General features: G+C 38.1%; 1 protein-coding gene and 1 long non-coding RNA gene across 2 annotated transcripts; one reads left to right on the top strand and one right to left on the bottom strand.

The window, feature by feature from the left end:
• The first annotated feature begins 4,402 nt into the window (after window positions 1-4,402).
• Window positions 4,403-5,616, top strand: LOC133843891 (uncharacterized). The gene is made up of 3 exons (XR_009894551.1): window positions 4,403-4,751; window positions 4,871-4,928; window positions 5,137-5,616. It is a non-coding gene; the product is annotated as an uncharacterized LOC133843891 (long non-coding RNA).
• An 8,369-nt stretch (window positions 5,617-13,985) lies between these two features.
• On the bottom strand, window positions 13,986-19,291 carry LOC133840078 (uncharacterized). Its single transcript, XM_062271734.1, has 5 exons — window positions 17,980-19,291; window positions 16,787-17,137; window positions 15,805-16,087; window positions 15,224-15,402; window positions 13,986-14,098 (listed from the first exon to the last, which is right to left on the bottom strand). The coding sequence occupies exons 1-5, from the start codon at window positions 19,289-19,291 to the stop codon at window positions 13,986-13,988; spliced, it is 2,238 nt and encodes a 745-aa protein (XP_062127718.1).
• Window positions 19,292-22,133: the final 2,842 nt, after the last annotated feature.

The raw sequence follows: 22,133 nt of genomic DNA, 5'->3' as shown, positions 1-22,133 counted from the left end.
GAATGATATTTAATTAATTTCCTCAAAAACGGTTCCATCAAGTTGACTCTCTGACACAAACACTAAATCTATGGACGTCAGAGCAAAATGTCAGCTTAAATAAAGTGAACTTATCTATCTTCCAGTTTCGCATATATCTACGTAACATTTTGGCGGATTCGACGTCAATATTGATTACACGTGCCACAATATTATCTTAATCAAATTTTGTTTAAACAACTCAATAAATTCCCAAATTTTCCAGCAACAAATTAAGATTAATGTAAATCTGTTTATATCGCATAGTTTTCGAAGCATCCTTAAGCTATATTCTCAGAAAGTCGTTCTATTTATTATCAAAGTTAAGATTGCAAAACCACTTCCCATATCAGAATTGCCGTCCAACTTTTAGGGTTGGGTTTTGGCGTTTACCAAACTCCACACATATCTTTCATTCTTAATGCGCTGTTATTTAGTTGGGCAAACAAATCTTCAGTTCATTTCGACATTAATCTGTGTGTGCATGCAATCTAAGCGTAAAATAAAAATGTAATTTTCTACCCAATTTCCTCAGTTTCGCAAGGAACAACCGCCCTTTTTTGTATGGTATCGTTTAATCCCATATAACTTTTAGGATAATTTTCTAATTCAATTGAGGCACACTGCCACAACGGCCTTAACTTTTCCTACTCCACCTCCCCATCCCCAACAAAAACAGGAAAAATAAAGAACGAAGAACAAACAACGGGTCGGTCGACAAGTTAGTTAGTTTTCGACGAGGAGAGCTGAGTTGAGTTGAGGCGACCCAAAAGCGACTGAATAACGAGCCAGATACAAAATGGTCACAATTCAAGCACAAAACCGAAGCGAAACGAAACGAAACGAAACGGACAGATTTTACGAGCCTGCCAACTGAAAGTAAACTACAAATGTTTACACAACTTGGCCTAAAGCTCCACCACCTACGCCAAGGATACCCAAGCAGGAGTTGGGAACAGCGACAGGCGACAGCAGCAGCAACAGCAACAGCAGCAACAGCAGCAGCAGATGAAGGTGGGAAAAAGTTGTAACAAAAATTGAAAAACTTTTGCCGTCGTCTTGTTTCTTTATGATGATGACGAGCGGCAGCCGCGTGCAACCTATGCCAATTTTTGGGTTTTTTTGGATAACGGCCACGCCCATCAGTGTGCTGTCAGTCCGCCCACATAGGCAATGTAGGGCAGATAAATATAAATTTTGTGTGTTCTTTTTTTTTTAGTTTGGCACAAACTTTCTCGCACGTCGACTGCAAGTTTTTGCCCGCCCCCCCAAAACTCAAATAGATTTTTATCTTCGAGTGGCAGTAAGGCACTCTCAAGCTACTACTAAAGCTATAGATACAAATGTATCTCACGCTGCCACCCATCTTCAACTTTGACTGCATTTGACGGAGCCAAAGTCGAGAGATATTTTCTACTTACCAAAATAAAAAGAAGAATAGAATGGAATTGAGAAACGAAGTGCAGCAGCACTGAGCACTGTGCATGCGAGTGTGTGAGGAAAATCCCAAAAGTGCTGTTTGTCAGAGAGCGATGAGAAGAGCTCTCAGGGATTTTGCATTTCCATGTCTAATTGTCCGGAAAATTGTATGAAAATAATTCGCAGAAATGAGAGCATGCCGAATGCAAACGAGAGAACAGTTTGCGACTTGAATAAATATTTAAACAATTGCTGAAATTCCATAAAGAAAATTGGCCATAAGGAAGCATTTTTCTCTGCCGAACGAATTTCGACTTTTTGCGGTTTTTGCCTTCAACTTTTAATCAGACTTCGCATATCAGACCAAAAGTATTACATTACATTTTCCCTCCTCGACACAACCACCTCACACCTGCTGCTAGCTTCATAGCTGCAGTTTGTAGCTGTTTGCTGCGGTTTGGCAATTTTGTTAAAAGATACGTAGCGCCGATACGAGTGAAATGTGTGCGCTGAGGTGAGAACAAAGCGCTGCTAACCGCACATTTTGAGCGCGTGAGTGAGCCAAGTGCTAGATAGAATGCAAAAGATAGCTGTGAATGGTTGCAGAAGCGTGAAATCTACATGCTGCCAATGCAAGCTGCTGCAATTTTGGGCTGAAATTAATTTCCAGATTTAAGCTAACACATTAAATGATAGTTTCAGATGGCTAAGTAGCATTTAAAAACGAAATTTAAACTCGCTTGACATAAATTCAGTTTTTAGAGCGTAGCATAAGTTACAGGGGAAATTATTAGTATTTTTTATAATATGTAAAATGAGAACGGAATTATCGTGTGACTATACCGAAAAGTATTCAGCCAATAAATTTCATTCATCATTTCTTTTCATCATTTATTTTCTAATTGGAAAATTACGGAATTGATCATAAAATATACCAAATACCTCCAAAGCTTACAAACCATAAGTATACAATTTCTCTTCTAATTGGAAAATTACGGAATTATCCTTAAAATCTAATAAATAAATATACCGAAAAGTTTACCAAATACCAAAGTTTATAAAATATACCATAAGTTAGTTTTCTTTTCCGATTCAAATATACTATAATTAAAATTTGTTAGTATACCAAAGTTTATAATATATATCATAAGTAAATTTTGACGTCCGAATCATTTAACAATTACTTTTATTATTAAATGGGTTACAACTTTGCTTTTCTAATTGGAAAGTTCCAAAAGACGAAATGCCTAAAAAAGAAGCTTGTTACAGTTTTCCATCCATCAACGGCATAACACTGGGTCAAGTTCCTTTCGCTATTTAAATATGCTGTTAGTTCTTTATGCCGGAGTCTGTGTCTTATTACCAGCATTGTTCCATTGTATGTGCACAATGCAAACGGTGGGCAAAAGGCACGTTTCACCTCGTTTCGTTTCGTTTCGTCTCAGTCGCTGTCTGAGTATTTGGACAAAAACCTTTTGCGAAATAAACCACAGCAGAACAAACGTGGCCCTGCGACCGCTGGCATCTCGCTCTCCCTCTCCCTCTTTTGGACGGACGGACGGATGGATGGAACGGCGTTTCGTGGAGCGGACCGACCGCATGCCAAACAAGGCCTAATTGCAACTGTGTGCACTGTCCACGCCCACAAAATGGGCAAACAGACTTCAAAGAGTGTGGATGGCATGTAAGTGAGTAAGTGGGTGGTTAGATGGGTTGGGTTTGATGGGTTGAATGGGTTGAATGGGCGGAGGCAAACACAGATGCATGTGGAGTGCGCTTCCTTAATTACAACGTTGAATGTAAACACGCGGGAGTGTAACTGAATAAGTAAATGGATAGCTATGGAGTTGCACTAAGTGATTGTGTGAGTATGTGAGTTTGGATCCTTGGCCATTAACTCCATTTGATCACCGAATCGCGTGTCGTTGCCATTTCCGTTGGCTAATTTTTCAATTCGCTACACACTCCTTCTCCTCCTCTCCTCACCTAAAGCCACCAATCAACCCGCCCCGTGTAACCACCTGCTAATGAAAAGAGTAAACTGCAATTTAATTAAGCGAAATGCATAAACAAATTAAGCTCGACATTTCTTCAGGATGTTCGTTCATAAAGTGCAACAGCAATGGCGTCGCGTCGCTTCGCATCGTTTTCAGTCGCGTGTGTGCGCGCCAACTGCCTGCCATGGCAAACAAAATGGCGTCAATTACCGTTGACACATGCCAATGGACAATATGGCGACATGTGTGTAAGCTTTAAAGCTGCCATTGAAGATTAATGCAACAGCATTTTGAAGTGAAAATTGCATAAAAAAAAGATTAATAGCATACAGCCACTATTCAGATTGATAGCATGGATATTTTATAGTTACAAAGTGAACATTTAAGTGGTTTTCGATTTCGGTTTAAGAGCACTTTGATCCTTTCTTGATTTGGGTAATGAAGAGATGATTTTATTTAAAATATTCTATTTGAGATGGAACTTTATGATTTTAAATTAAAAGAGGCTATGAGATTGATAGCATGGATATTTTATAGTTACAAACTTAATATTTAAGTGGTTACTGACTTAAAATATTCTGTTTGAAATGGAGCATTATGATTTCAAATTAACAATGGCTATCAGATTAATAGCATGGGTTTTTATAGTTACAAATTTAATATTACTGATTCTATTTCAGCTGGAACAAAAGACCATCACATTGATAGCTTAGGTATTTTATAGTTACAAATTTAATATTTAAGAGGCTTCTGATTTAAAATATTCTATTTGAGATGATTTAAAATAAAAAAAAACTATTAGATTGATAGCATGGGTATTTTATAGTTACAAAATTAATATTTTATTATTTAAAATGTTATGTTTAATATGGATCATTATGATTTAAAATTTTATGATGGGAACTTTCTTTCTTGTCAATAATCAAGATAATATACAAAATTTTAGTAGTAAAATTGACAGATGGCAATGATATTTTATAGTTACAAAATCAATATTTGAGAAATTTCAATTCAATACTCGCATCAATTCTCGAAATAAAATAAAGACTATTAAAAATATGAGTGATTAAAGTATTTGTATACGTTCGAAGCTTCGTTCTCCTACATTTATCTACAGCAAAGAACCACTTAACATATCTATTCTGGATTAGCTCTAATACCAATGACCAACTGCGTAACAAATGGTGAACAAAAGTTAAAAAGTGACGTTTGCTGTTGTGGGCAACAATCCACTTTAAAACACACACACACATCTTCTAGGGATTCCCTCAAGTCTCTAAATCAAAACACATCAACAAGAGCTGAGGTGAAAATCAGGTAAGACAATGAAGAGATTACATTTACTTATTCTATCCGTTAGACCATAAACAAGTTCCTCTCACTCTCTCTCTCTGTGTTGTGCTGATGACGATGCCAATGCTGATTCTACACACAAGATAAAGATAACCAAGAGCAGTGGCGCTAACAGGATCATAAATTTAACGATATAAATCTGTGAGTCCCTCTACCTCCCTCACTTTCCCAATGTGAGTGTGTGTGTGTCCCTTTGCAACGGGGGCGTGAGTTGGTAACAATTTAGAACCCTCACACACGCAGATTTTGAATTACTTTCGTTTTTATCACCTGAATTTTTCGTGTTGTTCAATGCGTTGTTCTTTTTTTTGTTTTTTTTTTTAATATAATTTACACGCGAGTTGCGTAGTCGAGGACAAGTAACAACAACAAGAAGAAAAAAGACGCTGACGACTCACTTCATCATAAATTCACCTGTCGTTGCGAGTTCATCCAGGACCGGACCTGCTTCCGTTGCCTAACCTTTTGCCTTGTGTCCTGTCCTGTTTGGTTGAATGGTGGGAAAAGCGTTTGAAAATTTATGAATTTCGGTTGTGTGGCAAGTGCGCGAATATTTCGTGGAATTCTCTTTTAACCCAGCCCTAGTGCAGGGGCAAAGGCAAAGGCAAAGGCATGGACATGGACAGGGGCGTGGCATCGCATGGCTGGCGCGTCACTCGAATTGAAATTTCATTAGTTTTACGATACGCGACCATAAAGAAATATCAACGAGGATGGGCACGCACCTTAACGTCACAGACAGGGACTTGGACATTGCCGTTGCTGTTGCCGTTTTACGACCCTTCGCTGGAAGGCCGCAGCGTCAGCAAAGATATTCGTATAGAGAGAGTGAGTGGAAGAGAGCGTCTCGAACGCAGTTCGATGAATTATGGAAAACGATTTACATTCTCCCACTCATATTTTATTTGTTGTTGTTAATGTTTTCATTGGTTTTTCTTCTATCACATTTTTTATACAAAAACATTTTCATATTTTCTTCTTTTTTTTTTATTTGCGAATGCATGAATTATGGATATTTCCTTATGGAATGCGCCTGGCATGCATACAAAGAACTAACAGAAAAAAATGAAGAAAAACTGAATCCAGAATTATGCGAGGAAATTTGTTATCGTTTGTGGAATTTTCTTGAAATTTATTGAACCCATTGGGAGCATGTAACGAAAACACAAGTACACATACCATACATTAAAGCCATACATTATGGCGACAGCTTTGCATTGTGCGATAGAATTCGATTTGTAAGTGTTATTGGGGAGAAAGTGTGAAAAAAAACTAGAGCCAACAATTTGCAGGGACGGTAAGAAATAATATTACGATAAATAATGCATGCAAATAAATTAGCTGAAAACCTAAAATTAAATTGTATTAATTAAAATATAAAAAGTTTTTCTTTTGTCTGACAATCCTATAGATTAATTTACAATGCATTATTTTTATTACATTTCCATACAAGTTATTTCACAAAGAATTTAACTACATAAGCCCTTAAACAATATTTATGGAATGTAATCAAAAGCATACGCTTAAAATGGACAACAAGAAAGGAAAGCCTTTTAATGTCTTCTCCCTATACGGAAATCTCCCTACAAAGTACTTAATAACTACTGACGATGCAATTGACCGCCGACAGAGGGCGTGGTGTGTTTATTTTGTTGCTGCTTTGGCAGCTTTTGGACATCCATAAAAACGCAGCACAATAAAATATGTTTGAATGCGACACACAGAGTGGACTTTCAAGAGAAGTGGGTAAGAAGATGTCTGTGGAGGAGTAATTGTTATATTCTTAACAATATTCCGGAAATTTATGACCTATGCTCGGGTTGTGTTTGGTCGCCTTGGGAAGGGGGCGAGGCGAACCCCAATGGAGCGTGTTCCGGTTCCATTCCAGTTGCGCCATTTTGCTGAATGCGTGAAAAATGTTGCGAAAAATTTTAATGCGCTCGCCACGGGCGCCAAAATGGAAATGGCGAAAAATGGAATGGAAAGATGACAAATGATTATGGAGTATAATAAATTTCAGCGCTGATTGAGCGAAATGCGAGCAGCAAATGTACAAAAAAAAATACGAAAAGAAAATGCCATGCAAAAATATGCATAATGCACACACAAAAAAAATATCTATAGAAAATATGATGGAAAAAATGGAAGAGATTTGCATAACAATGCGACCCCTGAGTCAAACTCAGTCGGATGGCAGGAAAACGGAGGAGGGCAGAAGGAAGAATCCTTACTATTCATTAATGAAGCTAATTTGCTGTTAAATCTCTGCAGGCGATGCAGGTTTGCTCAAGCTGCTTCACTCCCTTTCCGCCTCTTCCAATCCAATTGCAGTAAAAAGCATCGAGGGCAAACAATGGCAGAGAAACAGTTGGAGACAGAGACAGAGACTGAGAAAAGTTGATCCTTGCGCTTATGGCTGGCGAATGACACTAGTGTCATCTACTGCTATCATATCTCAATCCAGGACAAGTTCTTTCGCTTGTCCCTGTCTGGATAAATAACTGGAACTTGCCGAGAAAGCAATTTTATTGTTTCTTGCGCATAAAATCTAACAAACCTCCCCACACACACATACACACACACACACCGACACACACATGCGAATCCTGCCTGAGTCCTGTGACTGTGCTGACTGAGTCAAGTGGTAGTCGTTGCCCAAGAAGTTTGAATTTATTTTGGTTCAAGTGACTCAACTGCAAGTGCAGCTTGTCCTTGTGCTTTTCTTTCCTTCTTTCCTGATTGGGTAGAGTGACGACAAAAAGAAAAATTTTTCTGATTTCGATTGGTTTGGTTCAAGTTTGCTCCATCGTTTCTTAAACGCTTTTTCCTTTTGCTTTGGCTGCACTCGACATGAGCCAAGCAATAAAGTGGACAAGTGACACTGGCGATTCGAGATCCTGAAATCAAATTGAACATACATACGCTTATGGATGGCTTATGAACAGTTACGTAGTTTAACAGTGTTGGCTATAAATAATTGAAGAAATTTATGCTTATTAGAAGGAATGGATTACTCATTTTAAGTGGCTTTCTGTAACATATTTCCTATTTACTTTCATAATTAGATTTGTAGTTATCGAAGTAGTTAATCATACGCCCCGTATCTATGCTGCCAACACACAAACACACACAATTCCTGGCCAAGATTAAGCACGAAACTTATGAGGTAAACACGTCGAGTCATCGACAATGCAAGTGACTGTAAATCGTAGCGGTAATGCTGCCACACACACACACACACACACATACACACACCACACAACACACATCATTTTAAAACAATGACAACGAAAATGCGGCACCCACAACACAATGAGACAGCAGCAACTGTTGACGCGCGAAGCAGCAGAAGAGTGAGAGGGGAGACGCTGTAGACCAAGTCAACAGTAATAAAATATTTAAAAAACCGAAGAAAATGAAGTCATCTTGTGCAAATATGAAAACAAAGTCAAGTGTTAATTTACGTGGGAAAACAATTTCATATGTTCCCCATTCGTCTTCAATGAGGCGGCTAAAAGTTCTTTTGATAAGGTCGGTCTTACATCGTCTTGGGCTTTGGGCTTGACAAAGACAGACAGACAGACAGAGTCATCATTGTTGATGTACCCTGAAAGCAAAAGTGTGTAGCACTTAATTGTATAATTTCCACAAGAGTTTTGACTTCAAAAGACAAAAATACAGCTAACAAAGAGAAACAACCGAAACAGTAGCTGTCAAATGGCTTTGAGCGTGTGAAAAGGTTAAAAGGCTTTTGCGCACTTCAAATCCGGCATCTGGACAGACTTTTAACGCTAATCACAAGTGCTTTTGTGCTTTGGCGATTAGCCAAAAGCAAAAGCAAAAAAGGTCGAAGCCACGTAATGCGCGCAGGCAAATTAGAGAAAATGCTTGTTGGCCATATTCATTCGTATAAAAGCCAGCTACCAGAAAGCCTGCTACCAAAATTGACCCCACGAAACATTAAGTTTCAAGTACATCAAACATTTTGTTGTTGTTGTCTCTTATCTGCAACTAACAAAACAGCACTAACAACAACAACACGACACAAAAGGCAACCGCAAAGGTGCCACCAACTTGGCTCCAACTATGCCATTAAGTTTGTCTCTGCGGCAGGTTGAGGCAAAGGGTGTAGCACAGAGAGATATGTAGAACGAGAGAGAGAGAGAGAGAGAGTGGGGGAAGAGACAGAAAAGAGAAGATTGAAACTTTTGTGCGTCGTTACGTTGTTGTCACCATCATTGTTTGTTTGCTTCTTCGCCTCTCGTTGTTGTTGTTGTTGTCGCTGGTTGTGTTATGCGAATGACATTTTCATGTACTACAAAAGTTTCTCGACCGCTTCTCGTTTTCATGATACCCTGTAATCAAAGTGACAGCAAGAGGTAATATATGTAGAAATAGTTTAAATTAAAGTAAAACTATCGTAATACCAAATCAGAGAAGAGGATGTAAAAAGGATATACACAATGGATACCAACAAATCAATTACTATTTCCTAAAGGGTAACCACTTTGTTTTTCTATCACGTTAAGTTCTTTTTAATAAGACAGAGCAAAAGGTATTATAGAAATAGTTTAATTTAAACTTAAACCATATCAGACAATCAAGCAGAGAGAACAAAATAAAAAGATAATACAAAAACAGGATACTAACATAACCATTACTATTTCCTACCGCGTAATGCCTTTTTTTCTATCAGATCTAATTCTTGTTATAAAACAGATCAATAATCAGAGAAGGGAATATAAAAATCATACATAATTTATTTCAACGATTCTAATACAATTGACTTTTAAGTGACTATAAGGATTTTTGCTTTTCATTCACATAGAAATAGTTGAAAATAAGTTAAACTATATCCAACATTGAATCAGAGAAGATGACTATAAAAAGCATATACAATTTCTTCCAACAAATAAATTACAAGTTCCCAAAAGGTAATAACTTAATTTTCCTATCACATCTAGTTCATTTCACAATACAGATCATTCTCTAGTCTAGCATTCTAGCATTCTCTGCTCGTGCTGTGTTGTTTTCTGTATGTGGTGCACTGTGGGAAAATTTATTTATGAGTCTTTAATGTTTTATTTTCCACGTATTTTGTTTGTCGTTGTCGCCTCCCAGTGGAAGTTGAAGCTGTTGTCAAAACTTACGCATTTTTTGGTTTTTTGTTTTTTACTTATGCGGTGTCAGAATTTATTATGCTCCACCAAACAAAAAAAAATAAACCAACACACTACTGAATTCGAATACGAAGTGAAAGATAACAAAAGCGAATGCATTTAAACGTTTTAATTAGATTGAAAAGAAGCCTATCAACACCCAGAGCTGACCAAAAGCGAGTCAATCCCAAAAAAGTAAATGCTGTGAAAGAATCCAATTCGAATTAATCAAATCATCATGGCAGCTGCCCAAGTTTTTCTCCAACTTGAACTCTCTCGGCTCAGTTGAGCATGCTCTTTGATCTGAGATCGCAAACATACAGAGAGAAAAAAAAAAAAAAAACAGAAACATATTTCAATTATCGGGCCATGACCGACCGCATCGAAGGCGATTCAGAAGGCGCTGCGATTGCTGCTGCTGCTTTTGGCCATGGCCCTGATGTTTGTATGACGCCGTCTGGGGCGTGGGGGCATCAATCAAAGCCGCAACGCAACGCAACGCAACGGAGCAACGCAGCGCGGCGCAGCCAAACAACAAAACAGTTAATAACAAACTACCAAAATGTGGACCAGAGATCGGGCGCGAGTGCAATGCATCATCGACAGCTCCATCAACGTCATCGCTCAACTGCATTGGCAGCTCAAGAGAGAGACACAGAGAGAGAGAGAGAGAGAGAGAGAGAGAGAGACAGAGATGGAGAGAGAGAGGCGCCCCCTTTGCTTGTGTGGTCGGTCGGTCGGTGTCGTGTGGTTGATTTTCAATTTCATACGCACCGTTGGATGCCGCCCCATATCGATGAGAAGCGGCATTTTATTGATTAACGCGCTTTGGCAGCCACCCAGAGACCCAGAAATCGACCACAGCGCAATGAAGAGAAGAAACCCATTCCATTCCATTCCCTGACCCAGAGCCCAAAGCCATGCCCAATTCTCAATACTCAATCGCAGCAGCGGGGCCAACAGCGATTTTCATCACTTGCGTGGTAATTAAAATGTATTTTCTTTTGATAGTCCCTAATGGGTTCACTACGCTGGGTGGTCAATCAGCTGATACAAGTTTTCTCTACTCTACTCTCGCTTCTGACCACTCTCTCTCTCTGTCTTCACTCTGCAGCGACAATACGTTTGCTGGCAGCTGTCACAGCTGAGCTCAGACCATAACTCAACGTCCTCGTCGACGTAGACGTCGACATCGTCATTGCCACCATCATCAATTTTCAGAGCGACCCAAAAAACAACAAAAACTGAACAAAAAGTGTTAAAGCGCGAAAAGCAACAACGACAACAACGACAACAAGAACAACAGGAACAACATTGAGCAATTTGTTTCGCTTTGTCTTTCCACTGTTTTTCCCAGCCAAACAAACAATGCGCAGTCGCACCAGGTGAACTTGTCCCCCTTTTTTGTCGACCCAATCGCCCCCTTCTCCTTTTGCTCCTCCCCTTTCTGTGTGTAGGTGTGTTGCACTTTTATTTCGACACTCATTTGCAACTTTTTGCTAATGTACGTCAGCGTCGTCAATGGTTGCCTTGTGGCAGCCACTGATAAGCGAAGCGAGCGAGCGAGCCAGCGCAGTGTTTGTTGCCCTTCCACAGTAATAACACACAATGCAATAATTACAATTTATATCTTGCAGATAAAAATCGCACATTAAGCGACTTGCAACTGCAACACGGACAGACGGACAGACAACAAACAACTGCCGTCGCTTACAAAAAGCTGTCAACGTGTGCGTTTTAACGCTCCGGCGGCTCTTGAACCGCCGTCGGCGACTCTCGACCTGCCCAAAACCGTCGCCAGTGGGCGAAGCTGTTGCCAAGCAGCAGCAGCTGCTGCAACAGAGCAACAACAACAACAATTAAGGCAAAAACAACATGCAGCAGCTGCCCAACAATTTCTGGCGGCTGGTCGGGGTCATTGCCAAAATTTCAATCAACTTTGGTGGTCAGTGAAAAAAAATCAGCCACACATCACACGGCGACTATTGTATACTCTGTCCTTGTAAAGATATATATTGCTAGGTTATGAAATATAATATTAATTAGGTAGATACACTTTTGAAAAGGTGTAACTGAATTTAATAAATTTTTTAAATTTAGAATTGATGTTATAGAGATATGAAGGAACATTTTATTTATAAAATAAAACAACAAACAACAAAAAAAGCGGAAAATTCTGTAATATTTTATATTACATTTTTATTCTATATATTTTGTTAGAAAAATAAATATTAAGTTAATAAATGTTTTAAGCCACATTTTAAATTTATTTCAAAAATAAATTCAAACCAAAATTCTCTGAAAAAAAAAAAATAATAAAACAAAAAACTAAATCATATTTTTTAATATTTTCATATAACATTTATATTTTACGTTATAAAGTTATAACAATAGATTTTGTTGGGAAATGAAATATCAGCAAATAGCTTTTTTAAATCACATTTATAAATTATTTGAAAAAACAGAAATGCAAGCCAAATTTCTTAGAGGGAATATAAATAACAAGAAATAATTGCAAACATTTTTTTTTATTTCTTATCTATAATGAGTCATTTTTGTGACGTACGCAAATGCATTTAAATTATTTAGTACAATGAATACTTTATATTTATATTTAATTCACTATCAGCATATTATCGCCAATGAGTCATTTTCTCGCGGAATTATTTTCAGAGAAATTATCATTTATATATTACAAAATTGTAATGATTGCTATTAATAAAGAAGTTCATACAATTTGTAAGAACATATGATTCATTAAAGTTATTCTTACTCTTTCTACATTTACTTATTTTATTTCGAATTTGCTACACTTTCTTGAGTATTAAATACAGCAAATGGAAAACTATAAGTATTTTGAAACACAAAAATCATTTTAATTGAAATTTGAAAAAAAAATTTAATTCAACTTTTCATAATCACACACACATATTTGAACATTTTACGTACCTAACAGTTATGGAGACAATTTTCAATAAACTTACAAAGTCAAATAACCTCAAAAGACAGTGTATAAGCAAAAGAGCAAACGCAGTTAGCTCAAAGGCAACAGCAGCAGCCGTTTAGTCAATTGGTGGTCCTACTTTGCATACGACTTTATGCTGGACCTCAAAAGGACACTTTAGGCGATCCAGTTACAGTTTGATCGACACATATCACACCTGGCCTGTTGGCCAACAGACATAGAGAGAGGAGGGAGAGAGAGACTAACTGCTGCCAATGGAGCGAGAAAAGAAAACAGCAAAGATCACAGCCGTTGGCCCGACAAATTGGATAACACTGGACGTTAGTTAGCTGAAGAGTGGACACGCGTGCGGCGGATTGAATTACCCAGGCGCATGCGATGTGTGCCCCACATGCAACATTGCTCGTAAGTTGGATCGAAACTGGAGATGGGTCAGTTTTGAAATGCAGACAATGTTACCGAGAGCAAAGCATCAGCTCGATCTTTGGCACTGGGTGGTCTCTGGAGCTCAGAGAAGCTGGGTCCAGTTGAAATATTCAAAAAAAAATTGGTGCCCATTGCTTGAAATTGTTTGTCCATGTTTGCCCAGGAAAAATTTATTTTTGCCCACCCTTAGTTTCAAAATTATAAACAATTTTTTTTTTTTAAATTAAAAAATTTTTTTTTCGCTTTAAAATCGTTTGCCCATCTTTTAGTTTTTTGAAAAAATTTTCGTTTTCGAAATTTTGAAAAATTTTGACATTTTTTCGGCATGAATGACTGAAAATCGATCGCCCACACCACGAAATTATGAAAACTAAAACTCTACAACGGTACCCCCAAGTTTTTTCAAGTCTGTCCATATCTCAGAATTTCAAAATATTGAAAAATATGAAGGTTTTCAATTTTTTTGATTGCCCATACAAATTCATTGTTTGCCCATGTTTCAAAGTCTCAAAATTTTGCCAAATTTCAAAATTTTTCAAATATTTTTTACTTTTTCAGACTGCCCATTCACCCTTTAGAATTTCGAAATTTTGAATATTTTAAAAAATGTTCATACTTTTTTGATTTCAGCCAGTTGCCCAAACAAATTCATCGTTTGCAATAATACTTCGTCGACAACGTGCAACGTCCTTTCGGATCGCTGATGCGCCACACGCGCTGCTGCCGCAACATGTGCTGAAAACTCAATCGGCACTCGGTGACTGCAAAAGTGTGTGTGGAGTATTATTAGCGGGAATCTTTAATCAACATAAGTTACTTATGGACAGTTCTCTGGTAAAAATGTCGCTTACGATACTATCTAAAACGAAATACAATACATCTCAAAACATTGAGTAAAGATGAATCTTACAGCTCTTCATAAGCATTTTAATTAGAAATGAATTTGATGCTCTTGATTAGCATTTTAATTACAACTAAGAATCATTTTGGAAATATTTTTCAAATCAGAAAAAAATCCTAAAAATCAATCTTTGCTCGATATAAAAGCTAATCCAAAGCTACAACAATAAAATGTACTTATTTTTAAAATTGTTTCAGTATATGTTTTTTTTTGTAAATAACCTGAGAGTTACCCATGCACATAAATACATTATATAATATTTCCATGATTCATAATTGATTTAAGCAATGTCATACAATAAGCAATAGATTTTGTGAGCAAAAAATTAAAGTCAACAAATAAGAAAGCTAGAAACGAGTCTGTTCTGTGTTGTTTATTCTTTAAATGTAACAAATTAATATACCATAAAAACACTGAACATATAACAAGGGATATATTTGGTATATTTATATAGCACTTTTCGGTATATGGTATATTCCAAAGGTAGAACTACATCACTATATTTTATTATTTTTGAAGTTAATTAATTTGGTATATTTTATTTGATTTCCAGCACTTTTTTAATTTTTTTACAAAATGAGTAGAGTACACTCAACTTTTTTACTTATTTCAACTCCTTTTTTAATGAAATTTGTATCGCGAAAGAAGAATTTTTAAAAGAGATGCTATTTTGAATTTCGGAGCTCAAGTTTGTTCATCGGAAAAAGTTATGATCAAATGACAGATTTTCATAGACTTTTACTGTTTATAGCTGCTACCTATATGACTCTGTCTCTATAGTATATCTTGAATGTAGTACCATAAAAATATTCCATCTGACATATCTTTTAGTATTTTTGTGGTATATTATTTTGGTATATTTGAAGAGCAATATCGCACCGTTTCGCTTTCATTAAAAATGGGTTGCGGTATCTCACAGTCGAGCACACTCGACTACTTGTTTTTTGCTTAATCAGTTAAATTGTGGCATTATCTCTGAACTTACCTGACGACTTCAACTCCCTGGAGATGCGTATCCAGGCGGCGCGTTTCTCGGCAGTGTTTGCGACGCTAAAGGCTCTGCGATGGCGACGCATTGATTCCGTCAGTAGGAATCCATTGACGCTGGGCAATTGTCGATCGTCGTTGCCAATGAACTGTGCTAATTCGACAACCGTTTGTTCTCTCAACAAAAAAAAAAAACTAAATAAAACAAATTAGCAATAAATTTTTATTCCGTTACAAAAAAAAATTAGTATATTCAAAAAAAAAGGGAAAACGGGATTCATTCTCTCACAACAAAAAAGGACACTTCTGATCTTAGGTTAAAATGTTATATTCTTGTAAGGTATACAAAGGTGGAAAGTAATTCCATCAACTTCCATTAGCTTTGGCTGGTCTGCCACTTCCACCGTCAGTTTCGGGCTCTGCGCCTCTTGCGTCTGAACAACGACATCGGATTCGGTTTCCATTTCAGATTCCTTTTCCGACTCGTTTTCTGCCTCGGACTGCACATTGATCGCCTCGTGCAAGTCGCCAACGAGCAAACGTTATGCCTCCTCCGTCTCCCAAGGCATGGGATCCGACATGCTGGCCAGCGGTGGCATCTTGTGCCTGGCAGCAGAGCGACGTCCATCCGCGACGTCATCATCATCGTGTATGCTGCAACGTTTCACCTCCTCCATGAACTTGTTGTGCACAATATAATAGTACGGATCGTGCGGATGGTAACGCACATTGATAAGAAACTTCAGTTGCTTCAGGACATGCCACCAGTTTTGTGGCCAGGAATTATCGATGCCCTTCTCTAGATCCTCCATGTAGGTCTTGAATGCATACTTAAACATTGACCAAACATCCTGATGATCCACTTTGCACCCAAAAAGCGCAACAACAATCATCGTTCAAACATGAAATCCATAAAAATGAAATCCATTAAGAAATTTACAAAAAAAATGTTCTCTCAACAACAACAAAAAACAAAATAAAACAAATTAGCAAGGATGTTTTATTCCGTTACAAAAAAAATTAGTATATTAAAAAAAGGGGAAATAGGGATTCATTCTCTCTCTTTGTGTACGATTAGTTATGGAAAATATTCAAATATCATTATGATATATTAATTTCTATATTTCTGTTGTTGCTTCACTCTCTATTTCTCTCTCTCTCTCTCTCTCACTGTCACTCTATTATCATTAGCATTAAAATTTCTAACCTTAAGATTATCACATTAAAGTTAGTTTTAAACATTGGACTCTTTTGTTAAACTTTTGTTTAACTCTTTTGAACTGTGGAAAATATTTTAAAACAATTCTGATTTATTTATATCTAAATTTTACTTCTCTATTGATCAAAAATAAAAATTCCACCACTAATACGAACAATTTAGGGATATTTGGACAGTTATAAAAATAGCATAATCTGCACAGAATATAAAGCTGTTCTTTTTTTTAAGGAAATTGGTATTAAAATTAGTTGCACAAGTTATTTGGATCAAATCAAATTTACTGGATTTCCAACAAAGTCTATAACTTTGCTGATTTACTAAATAATTCAAAACTCTACTCACTTTGTGGAAAATTCTCCTTTGCCTCGCGCCAAACATCGAGACGCTCCTGCTCGGTAAACATACGAGGAGGCCGCATCGAATTTGCCGACTCGCCGGGACGAGGACGACGCAGTTCCCAGTAGAGATGCTCGTAGCGCTTACAATGTTGCATGAGAGCGGGCAATTCGTGCTTGTGCAGCATCCATTCGTGTTTGCGTGCGATCTCATCGAATTTGCTGAAAAAACTATGCGACTTCTTCCACACCTTGAGTGTGCTCTTAAACGGACGCATTAAGTCCTCCATGGGCGCAATTTGTGGAAACAAATTGAAATTGTGCGACAAAAATGTCCAAATGCCGCGACAAATATCATCTGCAAAAAGCAAAGTACAAAAATATCAGTCACAGAGCTCTATAATAATAACAAGCTAAGCTTCAATGTCGTTGATAATGTTAAATTATTGCTTAAATTCTTAAAAAGATTCTTTTAGTCAGCTTCGTCCCTATATAATGTAACTGATTGTAAAATGATATTTGAGTAATCTAAAATCCGCTGGGAAATCGTTATTAAGTATATTAAGAAGATATCTTCTATACTTTTTAATAAAATTAGTCATTGGTTTTTATCTTCGCTAAGTACTGGTTGAAGAACATGCTGTAACTTATGTCTTGACAACACAAAAAAAGAAAAAGCATACGAATTTGAATTCAAATTTAGAGCCGGAATTTCAAGAAAACCTTTTAAATTTGCGTGGTGTTCACAATGCAGCGTCCGTTTGGATTATATTGATTGATTTAAAATGTTGTATGATTTATCTAAAAACGAAGTTAGTTTTTAGGAAATTTAAGTGAGATTAGATTTTCTATAATTTCAATGGAATTAACACAAAAAAAATGTTTTTGAAAGCTGTAATTGGTTTGTTTAAATTTAAAGCTAGTGAAACGTTAGCATAATGTTGATAACATATATATTTCAAAGCAGGCATTGGTTTGTATCTTCGCTAAGTACTGGTTGAAGTGCATGCTTGTGGTTTGTATCTTGACTTAACAAAAACAACAAAGAAATAGCTCGATTATCATACCGATTTGAATTGAAAATAAAAGTTATTAAAACAGTAGCAGTCATTGATTTATATCTTCGCTAAACACTGGTTGAAGCACAATGAGTTTTATCTTAACAAAAAGAGCAAAGAAATAATAGAAATGTAAGCTTACCTGGGAGATGAAACTTTTTGGATAACTGCGACCAGAGATTGTTGATGTTGTTGGTCAAATGCGGCTCCTTGCTGTGCAGCTGTGGCACGGCCATCACTTCGCGAATGAAGAGCGCAGTGCGTGACATATTGAAATTCGCCTGGATCGGCACATCGTTGACCGTCACATGCAACATGCGTCCATTCGATGGGCAATCACGGAACTCCACACGCAACAATTGCGCAGCTGGTGTTGAATTTGATGCTGACGCAGAACTCGAAGTGGCAACCAAGTTCGTGTTCGACTTGCTGTTGTGGTTGGTGTCAGTAATTTTTACGGGATTGTTGCTGATGGAACGTATGCTGGGCATGGGCACCTTGTCATTGCGCACCGTCAGCGATTTGAGCGATTTTTTTGACAAATAAGTCACAATGCCAGCCTCATAAATCTTGTCGCTGTCGCTGCTGTTCAAGTTGTTGCCACTGCTCGCGTTGCTGTCGCCGCTCGAGTAGCTGTAGTTGTTGCTGGCAATGTCGCTGCCAGGCGAGAGTTTGCTGTTGGGCACAACTGAGATAATGGAAGTCCTGGGAGGAGCAACTGCAACTGCCTCGCTTGTTGCCAGTGGCAACACGCTAATGTCGGCCTCGATGCGCGGCAGCACAAAGCTCGTTGTGGAGCTGCAATTGGAGCTAATGCTATGATCGATCAGATGCAACTGTTCTCCGTTCAGTTTATAGTTCTCAATGGCCACCTTGTCCACATCGATAATAATCGCAGGTTGTGGCTCCACAATGGTCACCTCATCATCATCATCGTCGTCGTCAGCGTTGCTGACGTTGCTGGTCTGTTGATCCTCTGGCGTCTGACGTTGCAGCGGCATCCTGGCCACGTGGGGATACAGGAAAAGCAGCTGCTCCTCATGCAGCAGCGAGGCGTAACGTTTGCCAACGCGATGGCGACGACGACGTCGCTGCACTTGTTGCTGGTAACGATGCCGCAACTCGGCCCAAAGGCTCATGCAATTGCTCGACTCTTTGCCCACTTTGATGGCAATCAGTTGCCACAAGAGCTTCTTGTATCCATCATCCTTGAAGCGTACATGTCGACTATTATACAGCGCCGGTTGTTCACTCACCAGCTGGATGAGCAAACGTTCCGTTTCAAAGGCCGCAGCATTCTTTCCACAATGCGCCGCCTTGGGCTTGGTCAAATCGATTGTAACCTCCATCAACAGCTCAGGCGGCGGCTTCACATCTACAAAAGTAATGTGTATGTATTTATACGGTAGAAAGCGATTATTGAAATGACAAATATCGATGAATTTGCACTGCATATTACGACTTATTTAATCTATATAGTATAGATATAGTAACACATTCAAAATATACCATAAACGGCACAATATACCAGATTGTCAGTCAAAACAACTAAGACCCCTAGTAGTAGGCGGTTTTGCCCATACAAAAGTATTTCTTTAATAACTTCGACAATTTTTATCTGATCGCAACCAAATGAATCATAGTTACTGTAGTTATTATTGTACCTCAGTAAAATTGATATTTGTGCATCATTCGAATAACCGTTACATCAAAAATAAGTTTTGCACAAATATCAATTTTACTGAGGTATATACCAAAATTCGTAACTCTATCTTTAAAATTACGCCTGTTTTATCGATGTTTTTGATTTGCGGGGGCGGAAGGCGGCGTGGCAAAAATTTGAAACAAACTTGATCTGCGTGCAAACATAACAAATGCTGTCGAAAAAATTATAGCTCTATCTTATATAGTCTTTGAGATCCAGTGTTTCATACGGACGGACGGATGGACAGACACACAGACGGACAGACGGACATGGCTAGATTGTCTCGGCTGTTGACGGTGATCAAGAATATATATAATTTATAGGGTCGGAGGTGCCTCCTTCGACCTATTACATACATTTCCTGTCGGCACAAAGTTATAATACCCTTCTACCCTATGGGTAGAGGGTATAAAAAATGTTCCATACGATTTATCTGTTGATACACTAATGACACTTTGATTATATACTGCACTGTACATTTAAGTTACATTAAATTATTAATTAATGTTATTTATTATTATATCCATACATATGGGAAATATGTATATAAATGTGTATTAGCTGATGATGAAGCTACTTTCGCTGGCAATGAGGCGCGACCGTGTTGCATGCTACTACCTCCTTCATTTCGAGCGTTGTAGTAAATCTTCGAGGCCAAGGACACTTCAATTAGGCTAAGCGCCGCTGTCTCGTGTCGTCGGCCTATTCTGTATATTGTTTAGACTTCTGTGTCACAGTTTCAATTGCAATTAGCACAACATTAGCGCGGCTGACCTTTGACCTCGCTGTTCGCTGCCACTCCCGCGGTGCGCGCCTATTGTCCTGACCTCGACAATGTCCTTGTGTCTCTTTTTTTTTGTGTCTCTCATTGGTCTCATTGTGTTTTGCTCTATAGCCCAATGTTTTCTGCGTTTTGTCACGCATCCATTCGCCAAATGGAAGGCAATAATTGCGGTTGTTCCATTGTCCCTACTCCTACTCTATGTGTACGCTGCGGCGTCTGTGCCGCCGGAACAGGCGCCTCCGCATATTTACATAATTGCCCCTGTCTCGACGTCACGGTAGCGAATTGTCGTCCCTAGAGACATGACCAACGAAAGAGACCCCGAAGAGCGAAGTGGGAGTGAAGTTTAAGAATGGGCCCAACAGCACAACAAGGACAAAGGAAGCGATTCTGCGCGCTAAGGGGAAGTAAGGAATAAAAAATGTGATGAGCAATAAAAGGACTGGCATAATGTTAAATTAGTGCAGCAGTTTGAAGCGGAAAAAAAACGAAGCTACTAACTAAAATATTTTCACGGGAAGAGCAAAATAAATTAAATATGAAGCGCAAGATGAAATATTAAGAAAGTCGAGAGAGGTGGACTGTTAAATACCCGGAAACAATATGAAATTATTCTAAAATTATTATACTACAAAATATGGCCTTTATGGTATATTGACATACTACTACATTCAAAATATACCGGATTGTCAATCAAAGCATTTTAAATAACAGCAAAACAGTGTGGAATTATTCTTAAAATATACCAACTCAATATACCGAAAATACTAAATTATACAGAATTGTATTTATGGTATATCGATATAGTACTACATTCAAAATATGCCATAGAGTACAAAACACTGCATTCAAAATATACCATAAAGTACAAAACATACCAGATTGCATTAAAGTAGGCATTTTTGCCATATAAAATTATTTCCTAAATAAATTCTAAAATTTGGACCTGACCTCATCCCAATTTGCAGGAATCATAGGGACTTCTTCTGTCTGCTACATACATTACACAAAGTTATAATACCCTCTTACCCTATGAGTAACGTGTATAAAAACTGCACAGAAAAATATGAAAATGAAAAGCAAGTGAAAGAGCAGTGAGAAACTTTTTTAGTTTCATAATCCGGAAAATGAATCAAAGACAAAGAAAGTAATTTCGTAAGACTGACAAAGGGCACAACTAAAACGCTAAAGTTCTCTCAAAGTTCTGTAGAATTTTCGTTTTTCGAAAATGTTCAACCGGAATTCCTGGTTTACATAATTTTCCATATGCCATTATCAAAACGTCAGCGCTACGCATCGCGTCGCATCAATCAACGGAGCTGGCAGCAAGTGCCTGCATCCGGGCAGGCATGTGTCATCGCTGCCACAAAGCCTTCACCTCGTCTGCCTCCTCCTCCAGCTATCACTTTCTCTATTGCTGCTGGGAGGCCCCATTTAGGAGCGTTGAATTTGCGCTGATCGCGACAATAAAAGCGAGCAGCGCGCAATTGCCCAACGGGGCCAAACTTTACTTGATTGCCATCATCATCAAACTGTTTACGCGGATGACACAACAATAACAACCGAGAACATCAACAACAACAACATTTAGTGGAGGCGGCGGACAATTGTGCAAAAGATTTGTGAATGCTTTCGGTACCGGGCACTGATAATCACTGAGCTACTCAGATTTGATTGCCTGATGAATGAGTTGGAGGTTTTGTGGGTCAGAGCATTGAATGCGTTGCATGTGAATGTTGCTTTCGAGTGGCGCCAAAAGGCGTGAGACTCCGCCGTGACTCAGGCGAGTGACGTCAACTAGCAATTG

This window comes from Drosophila sulfurigaster, chromosome 3, assembly GCF_023558435.1.
Source record: "Drosophila sulfurigaster albostrigata strain 15112-1811.04 chromosome 3, ASM2355843v2, whole genome shotgun sequence".
In the NCBI taxonomy this organism is placed as follows: Eukaryota; Metazoa; Arthropoda; class Insecta; order Diptera; family Drosophilidae; genus Drosophila; species Drosophila sulfurigaster.
The sequence above is the reverse complement of the archived record's forward strand: the minus strand, read 5'-3'. Positions and strand labels throughout refer to the sequence as shown.